This window comes from Pinus tabuliformis, chromosome 5_1, assembly GCF_031772625.1.
Source record: "Pinus tabuliformis cultivar Carrire ecotype Pingquan chromosome 5_1, CPIR1, whole genome shotgun sequence".
Classification (NCBI taxonomy): domain Eukaryota; kingdom Viridiplantae; phylum Streptophyta; class Pinopsida; order Pinales; family Pinaceae; genus Pinus; species Pinus tabuliformis.
In genome coordinates this window covers 406,320,706-406,345,964 of record NC_142305.1, presented here as the reverse complement: position 1 = coordinate 406,345,964, position 25,259 = coordinate 406,320,706, and the positions used below count along the sequence as shown (strand labels likewise).

Here is a 25,259-nt window from a genome sequence, read left to right as displayed (position 1 = left end):
TGCCTCCAAGGCCAAGTCAAACTCAAAGCCATGCCAGTCCTTCAACTCCTTCCTTGAACACTGGAGGTGGAAACATAAACGCCTTTTTTGCTCCCCGCACAAAACCCGGTTCCCAACCTACCTTGGATGGCACTGGTTGGAAAAAAAATATCCATAGTCAGGCAAGGAAGGCCATTGCTAACTTTTGGTACTATTCTGACATACCTTTCCACTGTGCCAGAAGTCCTTATTGGCAAGCTATGATTGATGCAATTGCTAATGGAGGTCCAGGGTTCAAAGCCCCTACATCAGAGAGCCTTAGGACAGATATGTTGTTAGAGAGTGTTGAAGATGTCATGCTTCTGCTAGCTGAGTTTCGTTCATCATGGGTAGAAACAGGGTGCACCATCTTGAGTGATGGATGGACAGATCAGAGGAATAGAACTTTAATAAATTTCCTTGTATCTTGTCCCGCAGGCACAATGTTTCTCAAGTCAGTGGATGCTTCAGATAAGGTTAAGAGTGCCCAACTTATCTGTGAAATGATGGAGGAAGTTGTTCAAGAAGTGGGAGAAGAAAATGTTGTACAAATTGTCACCGATAATGCAGCGAATTATATGGCTGCTGGTAGACTTTTTGAGATGAGGCACCCCACTATTTTTTGGACCTCTTGTGCTGCCCATTGCATAGATTTAATGCTTGAGGACATTGGTAAGCTTCATTGGATACATGAGGTTGTGGAGAAGGCAAAATCCATAACCAAATACCTATACAACCACACTATTGTCCTAAACACTATGAGAATATACACTGAAGGTAAAGAAATTGTTCGACCTGCAGTGACTAGATTTGCAACAAATTTCATATCTTTGCAATCTGTGGTTGAGCAAAAGATAAATCTGAAGAGGATGTTCTTGGGACCTGAGTGGATGGGATCTAAACATTCCAAGACCCCTGAAGGCATCGAAATTGCTGCACTTGTGTTTAATGATGGCTTCTGGAAAGATGCTGAAGAGATTATTGCTGTGACGGAGTCCCTTGTTAGAGTTCTCAGGTACTTTTAGTCTTTTAACTTTTTCATTTTTTAAATTTCATTTCAAGCTTCTTTTTATTTACAATGTTTCATATTTCTTTAAATTTGAATGCTTGAACTTTCAGGATGGTTGATGGTGACAAACCCGCTATGGGTTACATTTATGAGGCGATGGATCTCGCAAAGGAGGCCATCAAAAGAAGATATGGGGATGATGAGACAAAGTATATGCCTCTTTGGGACATTATAGATGCACGTTGGGATAGGCAATTGCATTCCCCCTTACATGCTGCTGGGTACTTCTTAAACCCACAATATTTTTATGATAAGAGCAAATTTAATGAGGATGGGGAGGTTGGCAGAGGACTTATGACATGCTTGGAAAGGTGCTTCCCTGATCCAGAACAACAAAGTCGTGTCTTTTCCCAACTACAAGATTATAGGACACCATCTAAATTGTTTGCCTATACCAGTGCTATAAGACAAAGGTCAAAGATGTTGCCAGGTACCCAGCTTGAAGGCTTCATCAATTCATTAAATTTGTTTAAACTTTATTTTGTATGTTAAATGTTTTATTAAATTTTATTTTCTTTTTAAGTTTTTACTATTTACTAATTTGGTACTTCTAGTCTTCTACTCACAAACCCTTACCACTTGCTAGGTCTTTGGTGGCAAAACTTTGGTAGTGATACGCCAGATTTGAAGAGATTTGCCATTCGAATCTTAAACCAAGCATGCAGTGCTTCAGGTTGTGAACGCAACTGGAGCATGTTTGAGAAAATACATTCTAAGAAGCGCAACCGATTGACACAAAAGCGCTTGAATGACCTTGTATTTGTCCATTACAATCTACGACTTCGCAACAAACAAATACAAGGTGAGATTCGAGAGCTTGAATTTGAAGGTTTCATAATCTAGTTCGTACTTTAAAAGTTTAAAGTTCAAACTTCAAAGTGAAATTTTAATTCACATTTCAATGTCTCATGATAATGACAGGCATTGATCATTCACCAATTGACCTTGAAGAGTTAGATTTGCAAGCTACACCTTGAAGAGTTAGATTTGCAAGCTACAAATGCGGCAGAATGAGTTCAATTAGATGAGCCTCCTCTTTTCAGCCTTCATGACTTGGAGAACTTTGAGAGTCAAGCAAGCGAAGGAGCGGGAGGAATTGCTTCTAGTTCTCACTCTTAAGAGTCTTAGACTCTTAGTTTCTGATTTTTTTCTGATTAGTATGCAGTTTTTTACTTTTTTGTAAACTTTTAGAAGCATATGCTTCTAAGGACTCAAGACTCAGTGCTTTGGATCATGTGTGGACTCATAACATATATGAGATACTTATTTATTCATGATATTTTGGACATCTATTGATATTATGCATTGTTTGGACATACCTTTACCCAATATTAATGAAAAATGGTTTTTTTAATTCAATATATGTGTATATTTTTATTTAATGAATTTGCCGATTTTTTCCCGATCCGATTAAAACTCTTCTCTCTTTTGCCTCGCCGATTTATTGCCGATTCCGAGTCTGGTAACATTGCTCCCGCATATCTGTTTGTTGATTACTGCTTGGATCTTAGAATCAGTTTTATTGTTCAAGTGGCGACTCCACTTCTTTCATCTTTTGATTTTCTTGAGCAAAGAGCTAGTTCTATCATCCATCTGATCCCTTATTGTCCATCATGGATTATTCATTTAAACCATGTCGTTTTACTCACCGTCTCCATAATCTTCCAGAGGAGGCCATTCCTGAATTACCTATTTTTTCAGATGGTGATCCAATCGCTGCTAAAAGGCATCTAGACTTGTTTATTCGCATCATGATCATATATTGCAGACCCCCTCAGTTTAGTCATGGTGATATGAAAATGCGTCTATTTGTCCTTTCTTTAAAAGATGATGCTTTGAATTGGTTTAACAATTTCCCTAAGGATTCTTTTACTTCTTTAAATGACATTGTAAATGCTTTTGAAGATAGATATGGTTATCCAAACAGCTTGCCTTCTGCCTCTAAAATTGTGCGACAGAATAAAAATAGTTTAATAAGAGGTCCAACGGATGGTGAAAGACCCCAAGACGACTCTTCATGTCAGAATGTGTCATCCACCGGAAATATTGCAGATCAAGTTCATAACAATGAAAAGGAGGAGCAAAAGCAAATAATACAAGATTTAATGATGCTGGTGAAAAATATGGAAAGCAATCAAACTAATTACGTCAATGATGTCAAAACTTTATGCACCCATCTGGAAAAACGTAATAGGGAGATTGAGGTCACGCAAAATCAGCATGCTAAGGAAATTGAGGCCATAAAAACTAAATGTGAAATAGAAATTAGAAGCATACAAAGCAAGATGTCAGTCTTAGAGGAAAATATGGTGACCATGAAAACTGATCATGATAGGGAAATTGACTCTATGCAAAATAAGTTATTCACTATGGATGAGGAAATGACTATCATGACATTCAATCATAATAATCAGTTGGCTGACATGCAAGCGAATCACAGAGAAGAAATAAATTCCATACAGCATTGCTTGATGAACATAAAGGAAGGAAATGTTAAAGTAATAAAAGATATGCAAGAACACCATGCCAGACAGATTAGTGCTATAAAGGTTGAACACTCTAGTCAGATAGATGCATATAAAATACAAGTTCAAAGGTTTCAGCAATTGGAAAATGAGAGAAACCAGGTGACATCAATAGATCAGGAGCCTTCTCATTTGTTGCAACAAGCTCCATCTTATTATGAGGAGGTCATTGGTTCAATTGAAAGATGGTTGATTGAAGGTGATCCAGATAAGCTTAAAAACGATAAAAATCAGATGCAAGACACAAAAAGACTTAGCATGCATATCTTACACACTTCATCTGATAGTTTTGAAACAGAAAGTACCAGATCATCAGTAATTCAACCTACCAGAAAGAAAAAGCGTAAGAGAAAGAAGATGAGACGAAGATTTGATACATCAGACGGCCGTGAGCAGCTTGATTTTCGGATAGGAAAAAGTCCTACCATATGCAAAATTGGACATGGCACATCCGACAAGCAGCCCACAGATTTGACTGAAAGCAGGCAAATGCTCAGTATGCACTACATTGAACACATCTGATGCCGTAGGGCATCCTTTTGTATCGTATTTCTAACCCTACTCCTTGTTTTTCCGCATTTTCATTTCTGTTTTAGATAGTTAATAAATGAAGAGTTTTTTCTTTTCTGGTGCTTAATGTATATGCTGATTTTTGGATGGACGCTACTTATTTTTGTGTTGTATGGATGCAGATTCTGGATTCTCACATTCCTGCAAGCAGCAATGTGTCCCCAAGTAGAGCCAGATGTTGACCTCTACTGGTCAACTACCCATGCAGTGCACCCCATTTTTCTTGACAGAAAGAAGCAGCACCTGATCAGCATGTCCGTGCCATCCTGCCATCATCAGCAGCTTGATCTTTTTGATTGTAAACCCAGTCTGCATGTATTAATTGTAAATAATCTTAGCAGACATGAGTCATGTATGTAATTTGCCTAGGTGGACCTAACTTTCTGATGATAATCTACGTCCCGGAAGGTTTTTCGTCTCACCGATCCACGGATCGGCAGAGTTTTCCTTCAAACCTAACCCCAAAGCCGGGATTGATTTTGTCATTAGAACTTTAGGAGAATCCTAGTGTGTTGATCTGCTAGATTATCGTTGTGTCGCAGAGCTGGGTGTTTTGTGAGGGTCTGTATTAAATGGGTTTGTCCCTTAAGATGTAATTTTGTAAAAGTCATGATGTAATGTGTCCTGAGGGTCGAGAAATGTTTTAAATCCCCTCATGAGTCCTAAGTCCTAGGTCCTAGGTGATGTTTCCGAAAGCTTAGTTCAGTGATCCATTTTAAATGAATTAAAAAATTAAAAAATGAATAAAAATAATAAAATAATAAAAAATTAAAAAATGAAGCAAAAACCCTAACTAATAAAATAATAATATTTTAAGTTAATAAATCGACGGATGAGATCAAGAGATGTCTTGATCCTCATCAACGGTCGAGATCATTTCTACATGGATCACTCGAACTAGCCGTTAGGATCATTTCCTTTATATAGGGTCTTAGGGGGTCATTTCAAATCATTCGATCTGTGAGTCAAAGACTGAAGAAGCTCTCTTGTAAATTTGTTTCTGGTTAATAAAGAAGACTTTGGGGTCCATATCTTGCTGGTGTTACTCTCTATCTGCAATTTATCGTAATGTTGATGTGATTGCTAACTGTGAAAATTTAAATAAATTGCTCTGCATAGAACATACCTAATCTTAACATGGTATCAGAGCTCAGGTGAAGACAATGCCCAAGCAAGAGTGAAAGAGCAATCACCGAAGACAGTTGGGACAAGACAGAAGGATCAATGGGTTCCTCATTATTCACCGAGGGTGAATTCAAAGCAAAGAATGTTATCAGAATGGCGCAGCGGAAGATTTTTTATGGTCCATCTTAAGATCACTTCATTTGGAAGTTCAGATCTAAGGGTGGAACGAAAGGCGGATGACTTGTTGAAATAAGTTCGGTCGTTATGTGAAGGAGTGTCCGAATGGCAGAGACACATCTCTTGATGAAAATAACAATCATTCCTGGGACATCTTCAATGATCAAAAGAATGACTGGTAATGCAGGTCATCAAGGAAATGGTCGACTCTTCCATGAAAGCAAGGAACCCCAAAATCTCTTTTATGTACCTGATCAAACCTGATGTCCATCTCGGAAATGGAAGTCAAAGGTTGCAGGGTGGCACTTATCGATGGAAAGGTACGTGTTTGAAAATAGATCTTTTAAAGATGTTTTTGAGTTCAGGGTTATATCAAGTTGCAGGAAGTCCACTGGGGACCATGTCCATTGACTCAGCTCTAGAGGTCTGTGAGTCAAATGGTGACTAGGATGCCTGAATTCAAAAGGAAGCATGAAGGTACATGTCTGAAATGTACCAAAGGAAAATATTATAAGGGTACCATTCCCCTCATGCAGCAGGTTCACAGGTTTGGAACAACCCGAGGAGTTTGAGAATCATGATCAAGGAATCTCATGTATACAGGTGGAAGAAAGCCCTCTATGGCTTGAAGAAAAACACCTCGGGCATAATATGAGAGGATTGATAGTTGTCTAATGCATCTGAGATTCACTAGGAGTGAAACCGATCCAAACCATTACTCAAAGGTTGTGGATGATAAACCTCTCGTACCGGCACCTATGTCTGACAGGTGCAGACCCTCTCATTTATAGGAGACAGAGGGAGTTGGATTCTAAATGTGGGAAGATAAGTTGCAAGCTTGTGACTGCCTCAAGGATCTTAACTTTCAGAAGTTATATGGTAATGATGTCGGACCAGATTTGGGAAATGCTTCTGAGTTTCATAAACTCATTCGTATTGATGTTCTTGGAGAACCTCCGTCCAACATATGTGTTGCAGTTAGCATGGTGAGCTCATATTTGGTTGAGCCTCACTAGATTGGTACCAAGAATCTTCTGAGATATCTTCAGGGGCACAATCTCTCATGGATTGAGATACTCTGTCGAAAATATGAAACCACATGATTATTCGAATGATGAGTGGGCAGGCAGTGTGGAGGATCAATTTTCAGTGTCGGTTCTCTTTGGATTCTGCTTCGATGCAGGAAGCAGAAGTTGGTCACTATAAGCACCGCCAAGACCGAATACATGGCTACGAGTATAATCTTGTATGAAGCTGCATGGTTGCGGAATTTCTTAGCTGTTGTCGATTATTGAGGAATCCTGTATTCGACAATTGCTCCAGCGGACAGACATCAGATACTGCCTTATCTGGGATATGGAAAGTCGATGAGCAAGGAGGCTCCATCGCACTGAGATGATGTACAGGACAGAGCCCTGAGGAAAGATCAAATTTGTGATTTTCCCGAACGACTTGGAGTCGTCGAGAGACCTTTGTAAAAGGGTCCTGCATGTTGCATACATTGAGCTCTAGGAGCTTTGGGGGGCTTGCAGTTCTATTGGAGCAACATACGACCACAGGGTGACTCACCCTCCCCTGGTGGTGCGCACTGGAACAAGATGATTCGCTCTCTTGTGGGACAAGATGATTCGCTCTCTTGTGGAACAGGATGATTTGCTCTCCTGTGTAGCAGGATTGATGTGTTCTCCTGTGAGGCCTGGATTGATGTGTTCTCCATGGCAATTGTAGCAGGATTGATGTGTTCTCCTGTGAGGCCTGGATTGATGTGTTCTCCATGGCGATTGTAGCAGGATTGATGTGTTCTCCTGTGAGGCCTGGATTGATGTGTTCTCCATGGCGATTGTAGCAGGATTGATGTGTTCTCCTGTGAGGCCTGGATTGATGTGTTCTCCATGGCGATTGTAGCAGGATTGATGTGTTCTCCTGTGAGGCCTGGATTGATGTGTTCTCCATGGCGATTGTAGCAGGATTGATGTGTTCTCCTGTGAGGACAGGATTGATTAAGTTCTCCTGTCGAGGCATCCTACCCATGCAGTCTAGGACTCATGGGAAATACCTCTCATCTGATCAATGAGCAGGGAAATGAAGTTAGGGACCATAGTAGTACCGATGGACGCATCGTTGTATCTACCGTACTCCCTACGCTAGGATGTCCTCCATTGATCTGGGATCAATAGTACTGGTCTGAGACCAGTGGTAGGAGTTATACATACTATGACGCTGACTTCGGGTTGGCTGACACTGGTCTGGGACTAGTGGTACATACTCCGAGGCTGACTTCGTGTCAGTGCAGGACTGGTCTGGAACCAGTGAGAGTGGTACATACTATGACGCTGACTTTGGGTCAGTTGAGACTAGTCTGGGACCAGTGGTACGCACTCTGAGTCTGACTTCGGGTCAGTGGAGAATGGTATGAGACATTCTCGATCAATTCTTCTTCTTCATAGTTCAGCTGAACAGAGCTAGCAGAGCCAGCAGAGTTGATCAGAGCAGAGCAGAGCCAGCAGCGCTGAGTAGAGCTGAGCAGAGCAGAGCCAGTATAGTTGAGCAGAGCAGAGCCAGCAAAGTTGAGCAAAGATGGGCAGAGCAGTGCAGGGCACTGATGACAGAGATAGTACAGTCGGACATATGGATCAGCAGATGGAGTTCCCCCTAGTTGAGAGGGAGTGTTAAATTGGCAACTAGGGCAAAACACCATGTCGGTCAGCTTATTTATGGCAGCTGATATTTTTATTGGATCCCTCTCGTCGAGAGGTGTAGGATTGATCCAATGATCATCTGATTCCGATAAGTATTTATGGAGATATGAATTTATTTTGTTTATGTAATTATTATCAAGCCGACCAGCTCTTATGTAGCCTCTAGAAGCCCAACCGACGTGTCTATTCATCATCCTTGTTTTAGTATAAATAGAAGAAGACTTTAAGTCATTCGACACACTCACTCTCTCATGATCTCTCTTCATCCTGTTTTGGGTTTGATGGAGAAGAGATCTAAAAGGAGTGCCCTAATGGAGAACGCAGTCATGAGTAATCTACGACTTAAGGCGCAGGGATAGAAGTAGACGCAGTCAATACGCTGTCATGGAAACCCTTACACACAGTTATGCTGAACGCAGGACATAAAGTTATTAATATGCAGTTATGAAGTTACCCTTACACGCTGTTCATATGATATATATATATATATACGCCGTCAGCTGCAGTAAGATAAGGAATACAGCGTGGATGGAACGCAGTTATATACATATGCTATCCAGAAGCTCACAGTCAATTAATGAATGCAGCACCGCTATCCAGAAACCCTTACTCGCAGTAATGAACGCAGTCAAGGGAGCACCGTTGTCCAGAAACACGCAGTTAGATTATATACGGACGCAGCAAATCTATGCATTGGATATATATACGCAATACAATGCAGCAAGATTCACGGGCAATGACTCAACGCGGCAATATATATATATATACGCAGTTATTTATGAAACACAGGTCATATATGGAACCCGCAGTTGGAACGCACCCGCAGTATTGCAACACTGTTATTTATGGAACGCAGGTCATATACGACACTTGTAGTTATGAAATGTTGTTAGCCGCAGTCTCATATAGAGGAGCCGCAGTAGGGTCTGACTGCACCTAGGGTTTTGGTGCAGTCACAACCTTGATGCCAGAAGCAATAACGTCATCATAGCGAAGAAGAGTCTCAGCATGGGAGCAGATCCGCACTGCAGGAAGAATGATGTTGATCTCAGTTTGAAGATGCACGTGATGCTGAAGATGCTATTCGTGGCCGTGATGGATATAACTTTGATGGTCATCGAATACGGGTAGAGCTTGCCCATGGGGGTCGAAGGACGTCTTCAACTCTAGGTCGACCCAGTAGCTACAATAGCAGTGTTGGTGGGCGTGGTGGGCGTGGCGGAGTCTCTAGACACACTGACTATCGCGTTGTTGTGACAGGATTACCTTCATCAGCATCGTGGCAGGACCTGAAGGATCACATGCGACGAACTGGTGATGTCTGCTATGCTGAAGTGTTTCATGATAGCAATTGTACACGTGGAACTGTGGACTACACCAACCTCGAGGACATGAAATATGCTATCAGGAAACTGGATGATACTGAATTCCGGAATGCCTTCTCTCGATCTTATATACAGGTGAAGGAATATGGACCTCGAAGGAGCATCTCTAGAAGTTATAGCCGAAGTCACAGCCGCAGCCGCAACGTTACTCGAAGACATAGTCGTAGCATTAGTGTTGGTAGGAATAACAGATCTCGGTCAAGGTCTTTAACAAGGAGCCCAAGACGCCCACCTCTATCCAAGGTTCATGGTCGAAGTGCTAGCAAGAGTCACAGCTCATCTCGTTCTCTTTAACTAGCGAAATAATTAATGCAAAATTCCAGAGCGAGGAACATATAAATCAAGAATTATGAACACTGGTTTTAGTTCTTGAAAGAAGATTGCTTGGGACTGCCATATGGCAAAAATTAGCACATGTTGCAGCCAAACTAACCTTTGTTTTAGTTAGCAAGGAGCAGCATGATGAGATCATGGGCAGCATGAAGCATGATGATGCATGGGTAGCATAAAGCATGATGAGATCATGGACATGGGCAGCATGATGATAATCATGATTAGTGCAATATGCAGCGGTGAAGCAAGTAGTCCAGATGCAACACTACGACAGGTGAAGCCGTCATCTTGGAGAATCAGTTGAAGCAGAATGTCTTCAACTGATCTCATCATTATACGAAATGATCTATGCTAGATCTAGATAAGTCAAAGTGTTGATGTATATTGTAAATGTAATCTCTCTCTCTCTCTCTGCTGAACTTTGAAGATAAAAGAAGATTTGATCAAAGGGTTTCCCCACACACTGTGGGGTTTGTCCCTGGCTCGCGCCATATCTTGTGTCCTCTTGTCTTGGCTTGTCTTCTGCATTTTATATTTATGTTCTATCTGCAGTTTATCGTAATGCTGATATGATTTCTAACTGTGAAAATTTAAATAAATTGCTCTGCATAGAACATACCTAATCTTAATAATACCTCTATCAAACGGTGTTCCTCTGCTGTAGCACCAAGACCCATATCTCATGAAACCAAACTTATGTTTAGCGCTAAAATGATCCTCACTGTCCCTTGAGTTCCTTTTGCAACTTGTCATCCAAATTTGTCTTCTTTTATTGTCGCTATAACCTCGTATACGAATCACAGAGATGTATGAACTTATCTCTGCATTAGGCCACCCAAATTCAAAGATATCCAAACTTGATCACTGCCACTATTCACTCGAAAATCTCAGAGATATATCTGAACTTCACTGTCGAAATGCGAATGTCATACACGCATATATATGTTTGTTTGTCTACATAAATAAGTCGACATGATCTATTGAATGGATGTGTCTCCAAAATAACTGAGCCGACATGAGTTTCTACTTCATCTTGAGGCCGACATGAAGAGAACTAATGCTAGTCTTTGGAGGGCTTCATGACAATTCTATAGAATTGTATACATTTGTAATATGCCCAAGAAGGGCTCTTCATACATCACATTGACTCTTTTGACTTTTATGACAAATCCTAAAGGCTCACAATGGGAGCCATCTAAAAATTAAATCCTTGCTCATGAAACCCATGAGTCAAGCGTAAAAACATTTTATTTTTCTTCTTTAAATCAATCATATAAAATCCCAACTACACATGTCATTATGAAGACCAAACCTAGTTACACTTTTCAACACTCCCTCTTAACTAGGGAGGTATTCATAATGGTACTTGGTCCTTTTCAATCTGAAGAATTTCTCATAAGAAGAATCAAATTGGTAACCCATTTGTTTAGCATCATATCAACCAACATTGTTACATAGCAAGGCCTTGACTAACAACTCTATCTCTCCACAAGATCTGAGTTCAATGCTGGCGAGACCAATGATTTATAGACACTCTCATCATTGTCTCTCCCGGAATATACCCCACCCAGGTTCTTAGGGTGTGTTCCATCAGGACTATCCTTATCCTGGATTCCCCAATCCTTAAAGAATATCGGTCCTCTACGATTACTCTTATCTTGGATGCCCTATCTCATCCTCAAAAAGCATGAGATGCCAAATGGTTACCCAATCATCCATTATGTCTTCTCAGGTGAAGACCAAAATGATGTGTCTATCTCTCCCTCTCAATTAGGGAGGACATATCTATTCCAATAAAGAAATGTACTCATTCCTACAGAAGGAATGTACCTAAGCTCCTTCTTGGATTAGGAATTTCAAAGTTTCTTAATTAGGGACCTATAGCAGCTCCTCGAGTGGAGATGAAAAGACAACCAAATACTTGAAGAGCTCCTTCCTTCGATGCCATGAATTCCTTTATCAAAGAGTCTTCATCTTTTGTGACTTATTCATAGGGCACAAACCATTCATCACTTTTATCCATGAGTTAGTCATGTCATCATTCCTTTCATCAGAAAACGATCCATTAGTCTACAGTTGGCCTTGCTTCATGTCATGCTACCTCCTTCATGCCATATTTTCCGAAAGGATCTTACATCCTTCTATATGGTCCTCTTGGAAGACATCCATAGTCTTCACTTGGCAGACCTGCATAAACGCATCCAGATATTTGTTCAAAGATAAGAAATGAACACTTAAATCAAAATTACCTTTGTGATGGTCTTTCATCATGACATCTTCCAATTTGCATCAACATCCTGCATACATGTTGACATATCTCCCAAAGGTATCCATTGTCAACAGTGTCCATCTTTTTCAGACTTCCATCAGAATCTTCACATCTTTCTGGGAGATTTCCTAGTCAAATATTCTTGGTCTTCCGAATGTTGATGGCATATCTCAAGATCTCTTCCTTCCTTTCTTCACACATTTCATTCCCATGAGCTTCCAATCTAAGTTCCTCAATTGTAGTCAACCACCTCATACTCCATATGAGGACATATTCTGTTGATATCATCTAGTGTGACCCATGCCTTCCAGCATTCTTTCAAGGAAGGAGATTCCTTTCCATTGATCATGCTTCACAAGATAGAGCAATGATCCATGTTACCTGCAACCATACAATATGACTTTCTAATATTGAACACATATATACCTCATTTACCTATAGGTCATCTAGGCTTCTTTTAGCAGCTTCCTTAGTCGAAAAGAGTTTCAACCCCTTGATCTGCTTCACCTCTTATGTCATCATAACATCATCCCGTGAATTCCGCAAGTTGGAATTCCTGATGAAACACTTGCTTCCTCTTCTTTTTGGTGAACCATCCGATGAAGATTCCATCAGAGAATCTTGAGCATCTTGCATATCCCTATCCAACAGATCTTTCCTTTTGACTGATGTATGATGATACTTGTCCTGGATGACTTCTTCCTTTTTCCCATAAGTGTTACTTGAGCTTTCAATGAGGTTCTCAAGAGCAATATCCTACATAGTTGATTGTCAGACATCCTTCATGTTTCCTATGGTGATGTCACGAGCTCTTACTTCTAATGCTTTTCCTCTTTTTTAGACTTCCTCCTTTCAGCTTCTTCCGTTTCCTCGGTGAAATGGACTTCTTCTATGTCTTACTTGTTACTGCCCTTCTTAAGCTTAGGACAATCTTTCCTGTAATGCTCATAGCATTGATTCTTAGTTATGTTCTTCTTTCCTTTCGACAAATGTCTGAATACTTTTTTCCCTCTACTTGTCTTCCTCTATCTAGCATAGAGACCACAAGTTGTTGAATGAGATATCCTTTTATCATTTTCTGACGTTTGTCACCTTGTTCATCAGTTAATGTATTTAGAACAAAAGAGATTATTTCCTTATCCGAAATCATCTCTCCCAGATCTTGCAGTTTTATGAAGATATCCCTTCATCCTTTGATACCTTCAATTTGTGTAGATCAAATCTAAGAGATATGACCTTTCTTATTGCATATTCAGAGAATAGTTCTTCCAACTTATCATATATACCTCTTTGATGTCTCCAATTCTGCTATATGAGGGGACATTTGACTGATTTCATAAGAATCCCTCGAGCCCTTTGATACCTTTCCATGTATTCAGAGGAGACTTTTCTACTGATGTGATCAATGACTTCTTTTTCTTTGAGCACTATGTCTATCCTCCTTTTTCCATGCAAGGAAGTTCAATGACCCAACTAGCTTATAGATCTCCTTGCAAAACGAAGTCATTTTACTAGATCTAGATTATAGAATAAAGATACTTACTTGTTAAGTGAACATGAAATCTTCAACTTGATTTCTTTGTTGATGATGATCGATGAAGATGACTTGATGCTTCTCGGATGATCATTTTTAAGGATAAGGAGGTCCTTACTTCAACGAGGGGAGACTGCCTTCTTTTGGATGATCTTCTTCCAAATGAAATCCTTGCTTCAATAAAGAGAAGATTGCCCTTTTTATTGCAATGTCTTTAGATCTAGCCTTTTTATGGATGAATAGCCTTCAAGATATTTCAACTTCAAGTTGATTGAGATTGGATCCCAGGAATGCTACTTAGGGTTTCGACTTTCTCCATGATGATGTGTTCTTTGTTCTTAAAGTGCTTCTCTTTGATGTCTATACTTTGGGCTACCTTGCTTTGTAGATCTCTTCAACTTGATGAGGCTCTTTGTGGTCTTTTGACGATGACTAGAGGATCCAACACTTTTGCGGGTGTAGACTTCTAGTTTCCTTGATTTGAATGATGATCCCAAGACTCTTTTGAAGTAAACTTTCTTCTTTGATCTAGGGATTGATTCTTCAATGTAGATCTTTGAACTTTTGCTTTGATATCCTTCAACTTGCTTTGATTACATTCTTGAACTCAATCCTTGAGTGTCCCTTTGATTAGATGCCCTTCCTTAATAGTCACATTATCTCTCACACCATGTTGAGAAATCTAGGGCATCAAATTCTTCTTATAGAGATTCCAATTGATGAATACCAAGACCCTTGACCTATTAGCCACTCCAAGGCCAAGACACTAGTTCTCTGTCTTCTTCTCTTTTCTCCTTCTTGACTCCCCTTCCTCTTCGACCTTCTTAACACTGAGATCATCTCCTCAACGAATTGTAGATACACTAGAGATGGCACCGAAGCATTTCAATGTAATGTCACCAAAATGTGACCACTGTAGCAACACAGAAATACTGTGATAGATCTCAAAACTGTAGCTCCTTCATAGCACCACACAGTGGTCTCCATAATAGCACCGAGATGTGGTTTCTTCAAAGGACCGAGTTGTAGTATATAATGGTGTTCCTCTGTTGTAGCACCGAGATCCTTATCTCATGAAACCAAACTTTTGTTTAGCCCTAAAATGATCCTTGTTGTCCCTTGAGTTCCTTTTGCAACTTGTCATCCGAATTTGTCTTCTTTCCTTGTCACTATAACATCATATATGAATCACAGAGATTGCTAAACTTCTCTCTGCATTAGGCCACCCAAATTCAGAGATATCCGAACTTGATTACAGCCACTATCCACCCGAAAATCTCAGAGATATATCCGAAATTCACTGTCGAAATGCGAAGGTCATACACACATACATAGTTTGTCTACATAAATAAGCTGACATGATCTACTGAACAGATGTGTCTCCAAAATAAGTGAGTCGTCATGCATTTCTACTTCATCTTGAGGCCGACTTGAAGAGGAAAACTAGTGCTTGTCTTTGTAGGGCTTCATGACAATGCTCTAGACTTGTATACATTTGTAACATGCCCAAGAAGGGATCTTCATACATGACATTGAGTCTTTTGAATTTTATGATAAATCCTAAAGGCTCAAAATGGGAGCCATCTAAAATTAAAATCCTTGCTCATGAAACCCATGAGTCAAGCATACAAACATTTTATTTTTCTTATTTACATCAATTACATAAAAACACAATTACACATGTCATTATGAAGACCGAACCTAGTTACAGTTTTCAACAAAGGAAGCAAGGCAAGCTTAGTCGATGGGAAGCCTTGGAAGGCTAATTTCGCTCACACATGTGGATGTAGTAGCAGTAGCAGTTGCAGGGGGGGCAAAAATTTTATACCTACAATACAGGTTGAAATTCTAAAGCTGGGGGTCGAAGTTGTGCTGTTGGAAGAGATTTTATTGGGTTTGACTTGGAAAATAGAAGCAAATCATTCAGAAAGGTTGGACTTGGTCTTGGAAGATATTGGTCTTGGTCTAGAGGTCTTGGAATTCGTCAATTGAAGAATCTATAAGAAGAGGAGAATTTGCAGATTTTCCTCTCAAGTGGAGAGATTTTGGCGCTAGCTTGCAGCCTACATTTTGTGTTCTTGTGTATTATTCTTCTTGTTGTCATTAGCTATTTGATTATATTCGAACATAATAATAAGTGAAGCAGTTAATAAAGTAATTGTTAAAATTGGCAACTAGGGCCAAAACTCCATGTGAGTCATCTTATTTATGGCAGTTGATATTTTTCTTGGATCGCTCTCATCGAGAGGTGTAGGATTGATCTAAAGATCATCCAATCCTGATAAGTATTCATGGATATATGAATTTATTTGTGTTATGGGACAATTCGTCAAGGTTGGCCAGCAACCAAATAACATCCATGTGTGCTCAATGTTTTAGTATAAAAGGAGGTGACTTGATAGTCATTTGTACACACACTTCACTCTTGATTTCTCTCCACTTGTTTTGGGTTTTAGTGGAAGAGAAGTCTAAGAGGAGGAAGTCCTAAACGCAGGTCTAGAAGGAGACCCTATTCGTAGTAAAAGAAAGATGCCCTAGCCACAAGTCTTGTGAAGTTTTGGCTGCAGTTCAAAGGTAGATCTAGTATGGTGAAGAAGGCCGAACAGTTGTCCCTAAACGCAGTCTTATCATACCCTAGATGCCCTAATCTATACGTTGTTTGACACAGCCCTCAGATGTTGGAAAAGAGATACCCTAACCGCAGTAAAGAGGCTCCCTAAATCGTTGTCTAAAGGATGCCCTAACCAGCAAAGAAGGTAGGGAAAATGTGGGTGTCTTAGGGATGTTGGAGCCTCTTGGTGACTGCATGGAGGGTTGTTCTATGCTACAGCCAAACCGAGTTTGAAGAAGGGAGCACGCAGGTTTGTGAGGGAAGAAAGAGATAAGGTATGACAGTTTTGGAGGGCTGTTAGGGTGCCGCAGAGATCTGTGGTAAGCCGTAGGCCTAGCCACTCTAAAACAGGGCTACGTGTAGGCTTGAGAGGCTGCCAAATGCCCAGAACAGGAACATATGGAGGCAGCACTTAGCCTTGACTAGGTCGCAATTATTTGGAGGTTGTTTGTGTGGGTTGATAAGGATTGTTGCAGCGTGCACATGCCCTAACCAGGAACAACAGCATTGCAGCGTTGATTGTGTAGTGTGTTGGGTCAATGTTTTGATGCAGTCAACCCTCATCCTCTACAGACTTGGAGCAGCATAGCAGGATGTATAGTGCACATAGGAGCAGCAATGAGTACATGTTGTATAGTGCAGCATAGTGCACATACGAGCAGCAATGCATAACATGATGTACAGTGCAGCATATGATGATGCACCATGGTGTAGATCAGTGTTGCTGGGCATTGGATCAGCAATGGGACAACATGGTTATGATGGGCATATAGCAGCAGCGAGAATGCATACAACAACAGGATGATGAGGTATTGCCGCATCAAGATGATGTCGTATTGCAGCATCAGGATGATGAGGTATTGCAGCATGTATTTGGGTGTACCATAGTGCAATGCACAGCTCAAGATAGTGCAGCAGTATAGTGATGGGTACAGTCATGATTGGTGAAGCATGATGAGATGCAGCATAGTGATGATGAGTGCAGCATGATGATGAGGTGCAACACAATGATAGGTGCAGCATGGTGATGGAGTCACCTTGGAGAATCAGTTGAAGCAACATGTCTTCAACTGAGTTCAACTACCTCATATATCATCTTCTTAGAAATGATCTATGCTCTTATTTAGATAAGTCAAAGTGTTGACTTCTATTGTATATGTACTATCTCTCTCTCTCTCTCCCTGTTGAACTATTAAAGAACATATAAGAAGAATTGACCAAAGGTTTCCCCACATTGGGGTTTGTCCCTGGCTAGCGCCACATCTTGTGTCCTCTTGTCTTGGATTGTCTTCTGCAATTTATGTTTATGTTCTATCTGAAATTTACTATTATGCAGATGTGATTGCTAATCTGGAAAAGATATTGAGGTAATTGTGAAAATTGAAATAAATTTCTCTAAGCATAGTGTTAGCGCTTGGAATTTCACCTCAGGCTGAGAAAGGCAAACTCCAAGGCAACATCAAACCACTTAGCCTCATAGCTAGCCCTACGGGGCAGGAGAGGGCTCTCTCCAGTCTATCTCAGTAATAATCTTCAATGGGCGAGATGACCAATAGGGAAACACTGATTTTAGGCTAGTAAACTGATCAAGAGGTTTGATTTGGGATTTTTAATGTTTTGGTGGAAAATTGGGGAATGACAATTTCAGGTGCGGGGATTGGACACAGTTTTTGCAGGGGGTTCTTTGGGGCGAGGTAGGAGACAGTATTGATGCCTTTGATAGAGGTGGATGGATGAGAATGACCGGTGAGGAGTTAAGGAGAGCAAGCAATAACCTTGAATTCCCCTTAAACAGTTGAAAACATTGATATTAAGCAAACTTAAAAGCAGAGCATGACAGTCATGAATTCTACTTTAACACTTCATTTGCCTAATTTGCAGAAAGAAAAGTAAGGAAATGATTCACATAACACACTTACAAGCACAAAAAGAAACACACCATCAATACATGTGACCACAAGAATCCCAAAAAGGACTGCAAAACCCTGGTCTTCCTTTGCCAAAAATTGCAGAGATACAGTGAGTAATACAATAAGAGCTTCTCCCTCAAGAGTCCAAACTTCCAACCCCTGAAAATGACTAAGAAAATACATAATATAGGCAAGCCAACCTCTTCCCTTGCCTCTAGGGGTCGAGCTCATCCTTCTAGGAGCTGTTTCAACCAATTCTAAACTGAGCACTAAAATCTAGGTAGTCAAAACAACTTGCCTCTATAAGCTAGGAAACCAATTCATTCATTAAATGTTTGTTATTTCATGAACGAATCTTCTAGAATAGGTAAATAAGTGTCATGTCAACATGAAAATACATTAATTACATCAAGGAGGATGAAAATCAACTCCAAAAAGTCAAATCCAGTCAAAACTGCGTTTTGCTGAGCTGTAGGTTGAATTCCTGTGCAAACTGCCTGATGGGTCGCGCGCATTTCCTGGATGGGTCACGCGCCTTTGGAGGCACTTTTGAGGCACTTCCAGGTGTCCAAATGAGGCAAAAGTGGGCTTGTTGGAAAGGTCTGGATGTCTACTTTCCAACCCAAGTGGAATTTCTGAATTTGGTTGTCATTTGCCCCTCTAAAATTGCAATATCCCAAGACTGCTTCCTGTGTGTCAAAAATGTGGCAGAAAGTCATTTTTTGCTTGTTTTTTGACTTTTTGGAGGCCCAAAACTTGGTGAAATTTCTTGGTAATGGCTGAGCAAGTGTAACTTTCCATGACAAATCCAGAAATGTTGAGTTTTTCCAAAATGGAGTTTCCAAACGAAAGGGTCGCGCGCCATCGGTGAAGAAAACCTGTTTTTTGCCAGAAAAATCACAAATGACCCAAAATGCTCAAAAATTTTTGAAAATTGTGCTGGAGTTGAGTTATTTAGTATCATGCTCCTTCAAAGAAGCCTCAGCCAAGATGTGGAGGGGATCGGGCCTTTTCCCTTGTTTTTCTGCTTTGGCCAACTGTCTTTGGAGCACTTTCATTCTTGCCTTGCATACATGCATCCGCGCCCAATAATGATTTTTCATGTTCCTGAGCAAGTCCTTATCTTGGTTGGCCTTGGCCAGCAACCTCTCCAAATGAGCATTGACCTGGAGAAGCATAGCCTCTCGCTCAACGGGTACCAAATTGTCGGGTCTCTTTCGAGCCAAGTTGCGGTCCTCATGAATCCTCCGCAACTCATCAAGAGTGTGCTCATCCTCCAACTGCTTGCTGCGCTGCTCTAAATATGTGATCGTCCATTATGCCCCTTCCAATCTTCGCTACAATGAATCATTTTCAGCTCTTAGGTGCTGAATGATCTCTATTGACTCTAGGCTAGGAGAACTGATATCAAGATCAACAACCTCTATGTCTGGAACAGCTGATGGCCCCTCATCAATCCTGGGCTGTTTGCCCTTCTCTGATACCTGTGTTGCTGTCAGAGACGAGGCCCCTTCCACCTGGTGTGGAGATAGCACTCGTGGTGCTGATGAAGAAGGCGAGACCCCTTCCACCTGATGTGGAGAAAATACTCGCCGAGCTGCTGCAAATAAGGCCCTGTGGCCTCTCTGATAAGTGACCAATGGAGGAGAGCTGACATGTCTAATCTCAGGGATATCATGCTGCTGTGATGGTCCTCTCTCCTCATGAACAATCTCAGGATGTGGTAGTGGTGCTGTGAAAAACTCATGAGAGATAAACTCCTCCCATGGGATGCCATGCTGAGCCAACTGATGTATGACCACAAGCTGAATCAAACCATAATGATAGAGGCTCCTATATTGTTGTGCTGGGCTCTTCCTCTGCATCAAGGGCACCATCCTCTCAATATTCTGGCACAAGAAAACAGGGATGTTCATCATCCGAACCCGTGTGAAATGCATCAACAAGTAAATATGGTATGAATACACACGTGAAAATCTTCCCTCACAGGTGAAATAGCGCATGATAAGCCTCATCAAAGGAGCATACTCATTCCTCAAAAATCTGAAAGGAAATACACCCGTCACTTGTCTCATAAATGCAGGTTTAATGTAAGGCTCATACTGAAAACTGTCCAATATTTTGCGCTTGTTCCACATTTCTCCAACATTTGGTATCCCTGTTGCTTGAGCAATCATCTCAGGTGTCAATGTAAAATCCACCCCTGCAAGGTTCACATGCCCATCATGCAAATGCAAAACAAACAAGCGAGCCAACTCCCTGTGATGCTGAATCTGAGAGATCCTCTCGCAAAACTCATAACATGATAGATAACGGAAACATGTGACTGCAATTGGACAGGCTTGCAAATCGGTCAAAGAGGTGGGCTCCTCTCTCTTATGGTGACCGCTCTTACCACCCCTGTGAGGCCTCCTATATACCTCAAACTCTGAAGCTGACTCATGGTCATCACTTTGCTCATAATCGGTTTCGGTTTCTGACATGGTTTCAGAGCAAAGTGGCTGAAATGTACTGCTACTTCTGCTTTGAAATCTGCTGTTTTAACTGTTTTGAAATGTTGTTTCAAGGGAACAAGTAGCACAAGGAAAATGTTAGGGAAGGGAGACTTGGAAGGGAAATTGGGAAAAATATATGAAACAGGGAGTTTAGGGGAAGAGTTATGACATATACATCATCATACAATTTCATTTGCAAGGATGTTATGGGAGGTAGGGTTTAGGGTTTGATTTTTGATTTCTTAATACTTTTGGTAGGGAAATTAAATAACAGTGATAAGGGAGTAAGAAATGGGAGGTGGGAAAATGTAGGAATGAAAAGGAATACCTTAAAACAGCAAAACAAACCCTAGCAACTTTGATATTTTCAAGCAAAAGCACATGGAGTCTTTACTTGCAAATGAAGGCTTTTAAAATATTATCATGATCTTCTCAAGCTTTAGCAAACCATAATTTATATGATTGAAGGCCTACCTGACAAGCTTGAACAATTTGTGGTCGCTTGGCAGCTTGCTGGTAATTTTCTGTGGAGGAAACCCTGATGGGTCGCGTGCACTGCCCAACAGGTCGCGCGCACTCAACGGGTCGCGCCCGTATAAAATTTACACTGGCGGAGGTGCCCTGATGGGTCGCGCTCGCCTGACGGGTCGCGCGCCTTCACACTTCACCAAATTCGCCCAAATGCTCTTGAAAACGATTTGCTCTATTGCTTGAAGGCACAATGAAGCTTAATGGAGGGAGAGAGAGACTTTATAGCCTTGTTTTGAATTAATTTCATGTCAAAACCCTCTTTCTAATGTTTTTCATGACACTTTTTAAACTTTGAATGTTGCTGACTTTTTGGTTTCCTTTTGTCCTGAAATTGGTTGAATTGATGTTTTTCCTTGATAATTTTTGCAGGGATAGCTTCTGAAGAGTCTTGGCAAAGGGGACCAGGGTTGCGTGTTGCCTTTCAAAGAATTTTTGAATTTTTACAATTTTTACAAAATTTTGAGAAATGACCTTGGCTTTAAAAACAGGGTTTTTAAATCCAAGGTAAAAATTAACTGTACAAGATGAAATCTTTTAAAGAAACACTTTGATAATCATCCCTCTGGCCTGCTGGGCATTTATTGACTTTTAGAGACATGACCTTGAAGACAAACTGGACCTAAACCCTAGACCTAAGACTTTTGACCTCAAGACAAGACAAGCAACTTTGATATAGTTTATTGACTGAAACAACTTGATCCAGCAGTGCCAAGAGGGGAATAAAGACACCAGCTCCTCCATCAAGGTTATGGCATGCCTAATGGAATGCAATAAGATGACACTGATGAGACACCTACTTATGCAAATGCAAAGAGCTTTGATCGCTGATGGAGGGCTACTAGACCGACTCTAACACATAGAACATACCTAAAATTAACATGGTATCAGATCTGAGGTGAAGACAAAGCCCAAGAAAGAGTGAAAGAGCAATCACCGAAGATAGTTGGGAAAGGACAAAAGGCTCAATGGATTCCTCACCCCTCTTCAAATTCACCAAGGGTGAAGTCGAAGCAAAGAATATTATCATAATGATCCAGTGGAAGCTTCTAATGGCCTACCTAAAGATCACTTCAATGGGAAGTCCGGATCTAAGGGTGGAAGGAAACGTAGATGCCTTGTTTGTAATAAGTTCGGCCATTATGCGAAGGAGTGTCCGAATGGTAGGGACACATCACTTGATGATGATAAACAATCATTCTAGGGACATCTTCAATGATCAGAGGAATAACAGTTAATGCGGGACATCAAGGGAATGGCTGACTCTTCAAAGAAATTAAGGATCCCCAGGTATGAAGAATCAAATGTTGTTTATGATAAGATAAAGAGCATTATATTATATTGGCCCTCTCCTCTAGACTCTTTGGGAATCTGGCTTATTAATTGTAGTGCTTCAAGGCACTTCATCGGATAGAAGGGTGCACTCTCTAATTTGGTAGAGATGGAAACAATCGTCGGATTATACTTGGAGTCAATACCACCTATACCGGAAAGGGTGTAGGGAATGTTACCCGTCAATTGAATGAGGGTAACTCGATTCATTTACAAGAATCTATTTATGTACTTGATTGCACAAAGAACATAGTGTCCTTTTCGGCAATGGAAGTCAAAGGCTTCATTGTGGCATTCATCGATGGAAAGGTACATGTTTGAAAATAGATTTTTCAAAAATGCTTTTATCGTTGAGTTCAGGATTGGAAATTTGTATCAAGTTGTAGGATGGTGCATTGGGGACCATGTTAGTTGACACATCTCATCTATAGCACCAGAGGTCTGTGTATTATGTGGCCCCACCAGATGTGAGTTAGATGGTTTGAGATTCATGATCGGGAATCTCATGTATGCAGGTGGAAGAAAGCCCTCTATGGCTTGAATCAAAACATCTCGGGCTTGATATGAGAGGAATGATAGTTGTCCGATGAAGCTGAGATTCACTAGGAGTGAAGCCAATCCAAACCATAGGTTGTGAATGATAGAGCTCTCATACTGGCGCCTTATGAGGACGACCTCTTTCTGACAGGTGCAGACCCTCTCATTTGCAAAAGTAAGAGGGAGTTGGATTCTGGATTTGGAATGGTGAACTGCAAGCTCGTGACTAACTCAATGGATCTTAACTTTCAGAAGTTATGTGGTAAGGATGCCAATCCTGATTTGGGAAATGCCTCTGAGTTTCATAAACTCATTCTAGCATTGATGTTCTTAGTGAACTCCCATCCAGATATATGTTTTGCAGTTAGCATGTTGAGCTCATATATGGTTGACCCTCACTGGATTGGTGCCAAGAATCTTCTGAGACATCTTCGGGGCACAACCTCTCATGGATTGAGATACACTGTCGAAAATATGAAGTTGCATGACTATTTGAATGCTGACTAGGTAGGCAGTGTGGAGGATCGCAAGAGCACTTCTGAGTGCTAGTTCTCTTTGGGTTCTGCTTCGATATTCTGGATGAGCAGGAAGCAGAAGTCGGCTATTATAAGCAACGTTGAGACCGAATACAAAGCTACGAGTATGACCTCCTGTGAAGCTGCCTAGTTGAGGAAGCTCTTCAGTGAGGTGTTTGACACATGGTGGATACCATCGTGATCTTCTGTGAAAACTAGAGGGGGATTTGACTATTGAGGAATCTCGTGTGTTATGATCGCTCCAAGAATATAGACATCAGGTACCACTTTATCAGGGATATGATAAATCGATGAGCAAGAAGGCTCCATCGCATTGGGACTGATGTGCAGGTCGCAAACATTTTGTTGAAGCACCAGGGAATGCTCAAATTTGTGACTTTCCAGAACGACTTGGAGTCGTTGAGAGACCCTCTTATGAGGGTCCTGTATGATGCATGCATTGAGCTCTGGGAGCTCCGGGGGGCTTGGGGTATTTCTCGGAGCAACAAGTGACCACAGGGCGACTCACCCTCTCCTAGTGGTGCGCTGTGTACAGGGTGAATGGTTCAACCCTCCCCTGTGATACCCCGTGGTGACTTGTGGGCAGGATGAGTGGTTCTCTTGCCGAGGCAGCCTACCCATGCAGTCTGGGACTCATGGGAAGTACCTCTCATTTGGCCAATGAGCATGGAAATGAGGATAGGGACCATATTAGTACCGACGGACGCATCGTATTTCTACCATACTCCCTATGCTAGGATGACCGATATTGATCTTGGATCAATTGGAACTGACTTCGAGTCAGTAAGAGTGATATAGCTCACTCTCTCTTGGAACTGATCTGGGATCAGTTTAAGTGGTCTGAAGGAGGCCTAACAGTTGTCCCTAAACACAATCTTATCATACCCTAGATTCCCTAATCTATACGCTATTTGAGACAACCCCTAGACGCTAGAAAAGAGATACATTAACCCTAGTAAAGAGGCTCCCTGACTCGTTGTCTAAAGGATGCCCTAACCAGAAAAGAAGGTAGGGACAACATGGGTGTCTTAGGGATGTTGGAGCCTCTTGGTGACTGCATGGAGGGTTGTTCTATGCTACAGCCAAGCCGAGGCTGAAGAAGCGAGCACACAGGTTTGTGAGGGAAGAAAGAGGTAAGGTATGATTGTTTTGGAGGGTTGTTAGGGTGCTGCAAAGATCTGTGGTATGCCGCAGGCCTAGCCACTCCAAAACAAGGCTGTGTGTAGGCTTGAGAGGCTACCATATGCCCAGAAAACCAGCATATGGAGGCAACACTTTACCTTGACTATGCCACAGTTATTTGGAGGTTGTTTGTGTGGGTTGATAAGGATTGTTGCAGCGTGCACATACCCTAACTAGGAACAGCAGTATTGCAGCAGCAACTGTGCAGTGTGTTGGGTCAAAGTTTTGACGTAGTCAACTCTCATCCTATACAGACTTAGAGCAAAATAGCAGGATGTATAGTGCACATAGAAGCAACAATGAGTACATGTTGTAGAGTGTAGCATAGTGAACATAGGAGCAGCAATGCATAACATGATGTACAGTGCAACATATGATGGTGCAGCATGGTGTAGATTAGCATTGTTGGACATTGGAGCAACAA

The 25,259-nt window shown here is 41.2% G+C and overlaps 2 protein-coding genes and 1 pseudogene across 4 annotated transcripts in view; 2 read left to right on the top strand and 1 right to left on the bottom strand.

Moving 5' to 3' along the window:
• The window catches only part of LOC149165207 (uncharacterized), a 325,751-nt gene that overhangs the window by 72,758 nt on the left and 227,734 nt on the right, over positions 1-25,259 (bottom strand). The gene's annotated exons all lie outside the window — the stretch shown is intronic.
• On the top strand, positions 449-2,064 carry LOC149165210 (uncharacterized). Its single transcript, XM_089432525.1, has 4 exons — positions 449-1,033; positions 1,138-1,517; positions 1,674-1,916; positions 2,009-2,064. Exons 1-4 carry the CDS (start codon positions 462-464, stop codon positions 2,062-2,064), a joined length of 1,251 nt encoding a protein of 416 aa, XP_089288651.1. The 5' UTR covers positions 449-461.
• Positions 8,765-9,885, top strand: LOC149165209 (serine/arginine-rich-splicing factor SR34 pseudogene; annotated as a pseudogene).

Coding starts and splice junctions, on each gene's coding strand:
- LOC149165210 (XM_089432525.1), top strand. CDS start 462: ATGTTTCTCAAGTCAGTGGATGCTTCAGATAAGGTTAAGAGTGCCCAA. Junction 1,518..1,673: donor AAGGTCAAAGATGTTGCCAG/GTACCCAGCTTG, acceptor ACCACTTGCTAG/GTCTTTGGTGGCAAAACTTT. Junction 1,917..2,008: donor TCGAGAGCTTGAATTTGAAG/GTTTCATAATCT, acceptor TGATAATGACAG/GCATTGATCATTCACCAATT.